The following is an 11,902-nucleotide window of genomic DNA, read 5'->3' on the forward strand; positions in this document are numbered from 1 at the left end:
TCAAACTTTAATATATAAGTGAATTGTAGGGGTAATTTTTTTTTCAAGAGTATCAAACTATTCTTTTCCTATCCTTAATTATATGAAAACTAAAGTTATTAACTTTAATTGTTAATTCAAATATTAAACCATTTACTTAACAATTAACTAGAAGTTCATGTAGTAATCAAATCAATAAGAGATATATTATTATAACAAAAATCAAACATATAAGATATCTCAATGGATTTTTTTTTAAGATTATTGTTTACTTGTTATTATTTTACTACTATTACTATTATTATTATTATTATTATTATATTCTTTTCTCTCATTATTCTATTATTATTAATACACTAGTGCAAAAACGCTGTTTAACGTCGGTTAATTTGGGTTATTAACGTCACTTTCACAATCGACGTCTAAACGAGTGACGTCCATGGAACGTCGAAATTCGTCAGAACCGACGTCCATATAAACGTCAGTTAACGATATCCACTGACATCTATATAGGCATCTGCTTATACTCACACCGACGTCGAATTACTCTATATAGACGTCCACCTATGATTAAACCGACGTCAACTTGAATATATAAAGAAGTTTAAAATGACACTAACCGACGTATATGTTGTTATAGACGTCGGGCATGGATTTAACCGACATCTAACAACGACTTTGTGTTTTAGTGCAGTTTTGATCCAGACTTTCGGTACCATTGTGCAACACTCTCCTCTCGCTAGTTTTCCCACAAAAAAAACTTGCGTCTTTTGAATCTTCTAGTGCTTTTAACCCAAAACTGAACCTGGGTCCATGGCTATTTCCAATTATTCAACCGCAACAGAAAAAAATTACGGTGTCGAGAAGTAGAAAAGGACCCAAGTTCCATTTTGGGTCGGAAGAACTAGAAAACTCAAAAGATCGCCTCTCTTTTAGTGAGGAAACTAGCAAAGGGAGAATGTTGCACTATGTTACCGAAAGAGTGGATCAAAACTACACTAAAACACAACAAAAAAAAAAATTTAATCAGTTGAACGATAAGATAATCGATAAAAAACTAAAGAAAGTTTAAACGGTAAGCATAAGAAAAACCACGCACCTGGGATGAAGAGAGAAAAAGGAGAGGACGAAGACAATGACGTTATGACAAAATACAATGCAATGCCGGAAGAGATAAAAAGTAGAGGTGCGCAAGGGAGTAAAAGAAGAGGAGAACCAGAGAAAAAGGAGAAGAGATGAAGACGCGATCAGAAATTGAGTGGTTAGAAGGGCTGCGGTTCATTTAAAATGAAATTGGGCGTCGGTTGCGCCAGAAACCAACGTCTATAGACGTCAGTGTTTGATCGGGATCCAACGTCTATTCTTCTTAAAGAAGCTGAAAAGATTGACGTTTGATTTCCTGTCAGGGTAATTCACGTCGGTGTCCCTCCTAGCCGATGTCTAAAACCCTTGAATTTAGTGAAAATAATCAATTACAGGAACGTAGACGTCGATTACGTTCCGAACCGACGTCTAAATTGAAGGATTTTTGTCTTCCCGCCTTCCAGATAGGCCTTAGACGTCGCCGTTTGACTACGTGACGTCTAAGCGCCTAGGAATTTGGTGAACGACATTAATTGTAGCCTCAGTCGACGTCGCTTGTTCAGGGGATCCGACGTCTATTCCTCGTTTGAAGCTGAACCGTTTGACGTTTGATTTCCTGTCAGAGACTGGAACGTCGGTGCCCTTTTCTAGACGACGTCGAATTATCTGTCTTATCACATAGCTCAGACAATTTGACGTCGGTTTGAGGCAGGTGCGACGTCTATCATGTCATAGACGTCGCCTAACATCGAAACGGATGTCTAGTTTACCAATATATTTACGATAATGGCACCGTGCAATAATAGACGTCGGTTTATCACGAAACCGACGTCTGATGGGTGACGTTAAACAACTTTTTTACACTAGTGATAATAGTAATAAATTAATAGTCACAATCATAAAAATGATAAAAACATACATCAAATTGAAGAAAAATAACATATATTATTTTAGCTTGTATTTGTTCATATTTTGATTGAATAATTAAGATTAGTGATTTCAATAATATTATATATATATATATATATATATATATATATATGTATATATATATATATATATATAAGAAATTCTCATTATACACGTATGACTAATTTTCTTTTTAAATGTTTATGCTAAGTTATAAATGGCTTAAATTAAATGTTAATGGTGTAGTTTGAGATTATCATAATTTAGATACATGTGATGATATTTTTAGAAGAAGTTTTGGGTGAATATGTAAGTAGCTTTTCAGTTTTTTAGGAGTGCAAATTTCAATTTATGTTGTGTTTATTAGTTATGTTTTGGAGCTTAAAAAAAACTTTCTGATGTTTTAGTTAAAAAACGATTGTATTTTAATTTGTTTCAATTTTCTAGATCAATTTGTAGTTTTTTATAATAACAGAAGACAACACCACTACTTGCATTTTTATAAATATATGTATAATTTGAATTTCTATAATGCTTTTTTATTTATATTGATAAATTATTTAATTTGACTAAGAATCATAGTTTAATATTTTATTGTATTTATTTAGATTTTTTTTCATAATAAATATAATTTGTTTATGTTTATTAAACTTCAATTTATATGAATTTAATCCTTGTAATTTGTGTTATTTTTATTTATTTTAATAAATTATTACGTAATTCTAAGAACTAAACATTTTACTATAGGAAGAAGGAGGACATTTTATATTGATATGAAAAAAAAAGGAGAGAGTGAATCTTAAGCATTATATTAGACTATTCTACACACAATAAAGAAGATATCCCCATTTAATCCTCTCACATTATTCTATTTTAAACTTCCACCTAATTCATATCAGAAAGAAAAAGTGCACTAAGAAATTAAAAAAAAAGAAGTGAATTTCTCTTCTTTATAACATACATTGAAATTTTAATCACTCATCCTTCTTTACCTTTATTGAGAAATCAGGATTCCTTCCTAATCCATAGGCCCACCCAATTGGATATATATCACCTATATCGTCAATCATACCTCAATTGAAACATAAACCCAATAATACACCAAAATTCTTTAATTAATTGCTTTTAACTTTTTAAAGTTTAGGCAGCCAATTGACTATATATACGCAAAGAATGTTAAAAATATTTAATTAAAAAAAGGAGAAAGTGAAAATCTCTTTCTTTTGCTTGAGAAATCTAATTAATAATATGTAAGTTGGCAGGTAAATTTGTTATTTATAAAATGAAAACTGAACCAACTTGTATATTTTTTATTGATGTCATAAATAAAAATGAAAAGAAATATAATATAATATACCTTTTTCGACTATTAATTTATAAGATTATAAAAAATAAAATTTTATTTTTATAGAAATGAAAAGTAATTAACTTTTGGAAACAATCATTGTCAAACCATGTGATGAAGCACGACCTTGCTAATATTTTAAAAAGACAAAAATAAATAAATAATTGAGGGTCGTTATGTGAATAGAATAAAGAAAAGCACAACCTTAAAAAAATAATTAAAAAATAAATTATGATGGAGAATCCGATAGCTACTCCAAAAAGATCGTGACCATTAATTTTAATTATTTACGCTGGCAGTTGGGAAATAAAAGATATATATATATATATATATATATATATATATATATATATTAAATACAATAATTTTATTTCATTTTTATAAAAATAGTGTGATGTTTTAAACACTAATCTTTATGCATTATTAATATAAGCTTATAAGAATATTTTAAAAAAAGTTACGGTAAGATTAACCCTTTGAGATTTTCCTTTATTTTCACTAAACTTACTAATAATATAATATATTATAATGACATATAAGTGTTACATGTTTCATGCTATAGAAAAAGTGTATCTAGAAAATTTTCTTTACTGTGATGAAAGTTACTTTAAAGAGATGTTTCATGACATCTCTAATAGAACTGATGTAAGTTGTTTTATATAGTTACTTTTTTCATGACACAATCAAACAATTTTAATTTTTTTTTCAAAATTAATTCGTTTAACAAATTTTAACCAACTTTTAACTGAATATTTTTAAATTTATAATTAGCGGTGGATAAATCAAATTGTATTGCACTATATTGTTAAAAACTGTACTGAACTAAACATTAATTTATTTAAACTAAACTGTAAAATAGTTCAGATAAACTGAATTATTTTTTGTTTTATCAAACTGAACTGAACTGTAGTGTACTAAATTATACTAAACTATAATATAAATTGAACTAAACTACTAATTGAATTGTAAACTGTACTACACTACAATATAAACTGAATTACTAATTATCCTTCTCATGAAGCTTTGGACATATATGTTGTGTATTTTACTGGTTCTTTTACATCTCATTAATCTTTTTAACCAAAATATAAATTATATATATAAATAGATGACAAAAATTATTTTAAAAGATAGTAATGTTCCAAATGAAATAAGTTGTGAAAAAATATTAGTTAAATGTATTTAAAAATATGTGTACTTAAAAATATATTAGTGCTTTAATATATATATATATATATATATATATATATATATATATATATATTACACAATTCATTTAAAAATATTTCTTATTTATTTGATTATTTGATAAATATATGTAAAAAGATATTTATAGTCTTTTTTATACGCGGATATTTATAAATATCTACAAATATTTATATATTATTTAAAAAAAAATAAAATATATTAATTTAAAACTAAATCTGTAATATATAAATTTTGATGAAAAAAATTAATTTGACCTTCCTAAAATAAAATTTTAAATAAATTGTGTCAAAATATATATTTTAAAAAACTAATATTTTACAAGATAATTTTAAATTTTTTATATCTAAATAAAAAATAAAAATATAATATATAAAAAATGAAGATATAATTAAAGGTATTTTAAGAAAAAGATACTATAATTTTAATAATGTATAAAAAATGAAGATATAAAAAAAAGGTAGAACCATCTCTCAACCTAACAAATAAAGTAACCTGACCACAAAGACAGTACAATTAACTACAGTTAATTGAACCGAAAATTTATTAAGTTCAGTTTTTAAGAACTGAACCATAAAACATTATATTTAAGTTATAGTAAAAATGGTTCAGTTCTTTTTAATACAATATAGTACAATTAAATACAGTTCAGTATTATTTATCGAGCCTTATTTGTAATAATACTTATTTCATTAAGTGAACAATTTTTTATTCTTAACATTGAGTTACTTAGAAAATCATTTAATACTTTTCTTACATTTAAATGCCACCCTTAAACATTTTCTACTATAGATATTTTAAAAGGTAATTCGATCTTAATTAAGAAATAAATAAAAAGAAAACAGATAAATAATGAATTAATTTAAAGTTTCTTAAAGCATCTAAATTTTTTTACAAGATTTTTTATTAAGGAAAATTCTATAAATAAGTAATTTTAAAATAGTGATTTTTAATTAAAAGTTACAGTAACATACTATTGATTAAAATGAATAATAAATATATTGATGAGAGAATTGATCATAAGTATTAAACTCTATGGGCATATATATATATATATATATATATATATATATATANTATATATATATATATATATATATATATATATATATATATATATATATATATATATATATATATATATGTAGCTGTCGCATTTGGTTGGAAGAGGCACATGCAGTGGCCAAGCCATGGTCACAGCCTTCGTAAGACCGAGCTTACGACAGGCATAAACACTGATGCCTGAAAAACCGTGTGAATTGCGCGTTTCTCTCATTGTTTTTTCAGAACAAATTCTACAACCATTTAATAATATTTTTTTTTTCTCTCTCTCTCTCTCACCACCTCCAACAACTACACTCAAGTTCACCTGTTTTATTTTCCACACAACAAAATTATGCTCCTTTGACAGATAACAGATCAGGCACAGCAGATCTTGGGTCCGATTTACCATCCCTTCAGAAAGTTCGTTTTTTTAACCACAAATGTTCCCTCTGAATGTGCGAGGTACAGTGTCTGTGCTACAATCACGAGGTATTTTTGTTTTGGTCAGGTTAGTGTTTTTTTCCTTTGACCCCTCAAACCATCGCCAGGTGTCTGCTGTTTGTGTTTTTCCAAAGATTTTGAATTCCTAGCATATCCATTAAATCAGTATATATTCTTATTTGATGGATGCAGCATGAGTATGGGCTGCAAGCTTGAGATGTCGTATATAAATATTGTTTCTAAGAATTTATTCTTGTACTGCAAGTTTTAGTTGGTTGGCATACATTGTTTATCTGAATTTTTGAATGGTTGGTTGGTCTTCTTCCACTGCTTAGGTCTATTTCAAGCGACAAATATTCGTGGAGTTTTGAGGAGTAGCGTCATATACTACAACTCTGGCCAACTCTCTAGCAATATTTTCACCTAGTGTTGAAGGTGTCGGTCCTTCCTTTTGTGGTTCGCGGCTTTGTGTGGACAGGCTTCTATTTCTTGTTCTGCGTCTTCCCATCGATTATGGCTAACTTTTGAATCACTCTTGCTTCAATGTTACCGCTATATTATAATTGAGTCAGACAAGATGTGAGCGGCAATAGGATTGGATTATAGGAATCGTACCAAGTTGGAATGCGCACAGAAGATTGAATAGAATTATATAAAGGATTCAGAACAAGCTTTATCTTTTGTCATGGCCTTGTGCAGGTGTCTCTCCTTTTTTACTGGAAAGAAAGAGAAAAACAAGGTAACAGATATGTACTTATATTGGGTGTGCTTGATTTGTATTTCAAAAACCCATATTGGGTGTTTTCGGTTGCTGTTTTCAAAAACTATTTTTTAAGTAATAAAAACAAAATATAGTAAACAGATATCCACACGCAGCACCACTTTAACGACTTCTTAGATCCTTGAGTTTGGACTACAAAAGAGAAAAACTGATGATAAAATATCGTATACCTTACCTGCTTTGTTTTTTTTCTTCAGGGTGCTGCTGAAGGGTCTTCAACCGGGGACCTTAAAGCTCAACTTGGCGAAATACAGCACCCGAAGATTTCATCAGAGCGTCGTGATTTGAAGCCGGCCACCCTTGATGTCGCGGTTCCCTTTGGTGTGCAGAAGAATTCAAGGGGAAATGTGAGGATTATGAATCATGAGAGTCCTGCGAAAACTGAAGTGGAGGAAGCTTATGAAGGAGAAGACGAGCATGAGCAGTCTCCTTCCATCAAGAGGGAGCTCTCTGATTTTGATCTTCAAGTCCACCAAGCTGCTGCAAACAAAGGAATATGTGATCCATCAAATGAAGAGATAAAATACCCGAGTGCGTATGAAGACCAAGCTAACATTCAATTCGAAGACACGGACCATAAATACAGCATAAAGAGTGATGATATAATCCAAAGTGGACATGTCAGTGATCCCGGGATTGGCAAGACTGACTTTTGGGCTTCTCCAGAGCTCAAGAGATCTTGTTCTAACCTGGAAAGAAGGGATGTACTTATGAAGACTTCTCATCTCTTTCCAACTTCCAAGTCACAGTCTTTTGAGGATTTACACGGATTATCAGCGTATCAGATGGCTAATCTAGAAAGCCCCAGGTCTGCGATGACTCACTGCAGTGCTGATAAAGTGATGTTGAAAAGGCATTCCTCAAGTCAAGTTCTCCCTTCTAGAAGTAAAAGATTGTGGTGGAAGTTGTTCCTCTGGAGCCACAGGAATATACATAGACCTAAGTCAAGCAAATCGACACAGATACATCCTGCAATTGCTGCTTTGAGTAGTCAATGTGGGTACTCCTCCGACACCCTTGAACCAAAGCAAGGCAAGGCATTGAGACACGAAGAATCACCCTCACCAACCTCATCTTTTGGGGAATACTTTCAGAAAAGCTGCGATGAACAAAATATTGTTGACCAAAGGTGGAGCAGATTTCAGAAAGACCATTTTGGATTTTGGCCACAAAACCAATGGGTGGCTTTCTCAACCGAATCATCCTCGCTTAGCAGAGTGGATGAGTGGGTAAAAGATCTCGAAATTGAGCAGCCACCTCCCGAGGATGACTTTGTTGACGACGGCACTGGAAACACTGCCTTCCCACCTTCTCCTGATGATGGTAGATCGATGGCAAGAAGCACATCTCAATTCATTCGACATTCAGATGCCAATATTTCAAAAGAGATAATGAATGCCAATAGTCTGGTCCAGTCCCTGAACCCCGCCTCAACTGCTGCTCATATATCAGGCATTGGTATAAAAGCCATTCCCTCTCTTTCACACTTCTTCAGTCTCCGCTCTGTCAACTTGTCAAGCAATCTTATAGGTATGCTTTTCTGAGAGAAAAAAAAAAAAGTTCCCTTTAACATCAGTTAATCATAAGTTCATAACGATAACACTAACTAAACTGATTGGCAATCCTTATCATTGATTTGTTAGCTCACATCACGCCTGGATTTCTCCCAAAGGGTATTCATACCCTGAATCTTTCAAGAAACAAAATCAACACTATTGAGGGCCTCAGAGAATTAACCCGGCTCCGGGTACTTGATTTAAGTTATAATCGCATCTCAAGAATTGGACAAGGTTAGTTTCTATATTGGCTGACGCTGAATGAAGGTTAATTTGTTGGCCCTGTGCAGTATTTTCTATCATTTAGTTACCCACTGTGTTCTTATCAGGATTATCAAATTGTACCTTAGTCAAAGAACTATATCTTGCCGGGAACAAGATAGGTGATGTTGAGGGGCTCCACAGGTTACTGAAGCTAACAGTTCTGGACTTGAGCTTTAACAAGATCGCAACCACAAAAGCATTAGGCCAGCTGGTGGCTAACTACAACTCACTTCAGGCCTTGAGTCTGCTAGGAAATCCAATTCAAAGCAACATCAGTGATGAGCAGCTGCGCAAAGCAGTTAGTGGTCTTCTTCCAAAGCTTGTGTACCTGAACAAGCAATCTATAAAGCCTCAAAGGGGACGAGAAATACTCACTGATAGTGTTGCCAAAGCTGCACTTGGGAACAGCGGCCACAACTCCTACAGAAGAGTACTGAAGAAAGGTGGTAGCCAAGGAGGGCCAAGTTCCTCAGGTGTACATAGAGGCAGTGCTAGTGTTTCCCACAAAAGCAGACACAGGTCAAGGAGCCGAACTAAGCGTCATTAGTTCTCTGTGCAATTTATCAGTCTATTTCTAAGACTTGATGAAGTGGAAGAGTAATTTTCAAACTTGCTTTTACCAATATTTGCTTCAACCTGGTGTGGAATAAGCGTTGCTTGTGATTGTTACTGTGTTTGTTTCAACCTGTTAGTTATCTTGGGTATTTGATCAAGACTGCTCTATTCGTGAGAGTCTCTTGGTTAGACTTGGATGTAGAACAGTGTTTGTTTAGCTGGTTTCCCGATATACTTAAAAGTGGAATAATGAAGATATGAAAATCTCTGGATTTTCATTTTGGAGAAGTTTTTCTGCAGTCTTTTTTTTTTTAATCTTTTTTTGGCAACGCCACACTACGTTTAAACGTTTTAAGTTGCTTTGAATTTCCTCATTCATTGTCATGCGTAGTGATCAATGTTGGATGTAAAAAATTTGGAACTGAAATTGAGAATGTTCCATGAAACACTACATAATCAAATTGTCTGGCAAATCTGTTATATAAGGTTAGCCCAACTAAAGATGATAGCTTGTAAACAAGCTAATAAACAGCCTCAAAAAGGAAGAAAAGCGGAAGCACTACATAGTAAAAGAAATTTTAATACAAAATAGAGATATGCGATCTTAAATATATACATATAAAAACAGAAGAAAAAGAAGACAGGGTAGCAGTTATTTTGTTGACCACTGTAGACGACCGAAAGAATAGCAACAAATTTAGAATTTTATATTCGTTTTTATAATATTTTGTAATTATATACTTTTTAAAAATTAAATTTTATGGTTTTAAGTAACCTATTGTTAGGTGTGGCTACTTAACGAGTGTACCTTTAGTGTTAGTTAATAACAATATATTTTTAGGAAAATGATATGTAGACAACAGATTCAGACAACATTTAGACACGCCCCACGTGTCACACACTCATTGGTCCACGTGGCAAGGAGAGAGAAATGGCTTGCTTTTTGAACATTCCCTCAGATCATGACGCGTGGCAGAGAGAGGAAAGTGAATTTGGTTCTGAAATTTGAATTTGTGTAGGGTTTTGGTTTCAAATTTGGGATTCCCATTTTCGACAACCCCTCCCATTTCGTCACACCCATTTCGAACTCCTTCCATTTCGTCACCAACCTCNGACCATCTCCTGCTCACCGGAAAGACTGNCGCCGCCGCACTCCGGTTGTCCGTCACCGTCCGCATCACCGCCGGGAACCTTCNCTTCCATTTGGTCGAAGGTAAATCCCCCCTAAACCCTAATCCCGGTGACTTGGTACGGTACCATTTTGAGTTTGTCGAGTTGGTTTTTTGAGTTGTGGTTATTGTTTTCTGAGGCATGTGCTTAATGTGCAAAAACAATGATTTTTTGTTTTTCGTCTTCTCCGATTCGTGAATGTTGGGGTTTNAGGGTTTTGGTTTCAAATTTGGGATTCCCATTTTCGACAACCCCTCCCATTTCGTCACACCCATTTCGAACTCCTTCCATTTCGTCACCAACCTCCGACCATCTCCTGCTCACCGGAAAGACTGCCGCCGCCGCACTCCGGTTGTCCGTCACCGTCCGCATCACCGCCGGGAACCTTCACTTCCATTTGGTCGAAGGTAAATCCCCCCTAAACCCTAATCCCGGTGACTTGGTACGGTACCATTTTGAGTTTGTCGAGTTGGTTTTTTGAGTTGTGGTTATTGTTTTCTGAGGCATGTGCTTAATGTGCAAAAACAATGATTTTTTGTTTTTCGTCTTCTCCGATTCGTGAATGTTGGGGTTTAGCACAACTATTTGAAGTAAACTGAGATTAGTTTATTCTATAACTTGTTTTTGTTTATTCTTTTCAGATTGCGGGAACTTCACACATTGAAGGGACACGTGGAGTGGGTTATGAAATTGAAAGGACTCGACATTGATACAATTCAACAGCACTACACGGTCTGAGTGTGTGAAAGACTAGTTTTTTGTTATTTGTTTTGTCGTTAATTCTCTTAAATTTAGTTCCATTCCAAAGGTTCGACAAAAGAATCAAACTGTGGGTAGATCTTGTTCTTAAAGTCATTTTAAACCATGTTCGAATCATTAGTCATAACAATTATTTATATAACTTGTGCATGGGTAGTAATATGAATTTTAGTACACGCCGTTTCCACCTTAGGCTTTCCTAGTCCCAATTCATTTATGTAATTCGAATTAACAAATGAAAGAAGATTTCAGTATGGAGCATATTGTGTGTGTGGTGTCTGATGTTGACTTGTCTTGGCATTCCAGCTGTTGTTTCTGAGCTGTTTTGTTGGTCTTTCATTTCCATTTGGTGATGCTTCCATGGATGCTTTGGGGTTGAAGTGTGATTGTGATTGAAATAAAAATAAAGTGAACATAACTAATTATTGTTTTTGGTTCAGTGTGATGGAGGAAGTGGGTGAACAGAGTAAAGCTTCTGACACTAGGAAGAAGGTATTTGATTTCCATACAATTAGTATTCTATTGTAATGTTTTTAAATAGTAAGTATTTTTTTATGCAGTTAGTGTTTAGACACTTTTGCAAGACCAACTTCATAGGTGCTTTGAATGAACGCTTGAATACTGAACAGAAGACGCACATTGAGAAAACAGTTTTTGGTTGGTTGTTATTTTTGCCAGATTGTATTAAAATAGGTAGGAATTTGTTAGCTCATTTATGTGGTTGTTGGGTAGAGAACATGGGAGGGTTTTATGTTGGAGACAAAGTTATTGGGTTTACTGAATTTGATGTATGTATGTCCTTAGGGCTGC

General features: G+C 33.1%; 1 protein-coding gene across 1 annotated transcript; it reads left to right on the forward strand.

The window, feature by feature from the left end:
- The first annotated feature begins 6,607 nt into the window (after positions 1–6,607).
- On the forward strand, positions 6,608–9,451 carry LOC106762386. Its single transcript, XM_022780686.1, has 4 exons — positions 6,608–6,746; positions 6,986–8,318; positions 8,432–8,578; positions 8,674–9,451. The coding sequence occupies exons 1-4, from the start codon at positions 6,693–6,695 to the stop codon at positions 9,153–9,155; spliced, it is 2,016 nt and encodes a 671-aa protein (XP_022636407.1). The 5' UTR covers positions 6,608–6,692; the 3' UTR covers positions 9,156–9,451.
- Positions 9,452–11,902: the final 2,451 nt, after the last annotated feature.

The sequence above is a fragment of the Vigna radiata genome, chromosome 5 (assembly GCF_000741045.1).
Source record: "Vigna radiata var. radiata cultivar VC1973A chromosome 5, Vradiata_ver6, whole genome shotgun sequence".
Classification (NCBI taxonomy): domain Eukaryota; kingdom Viridiplantae; phylum Streptophyta; class Magnoliopsida; order Fabales; family Fabaceae; genus Vigna; species Vigna radiata.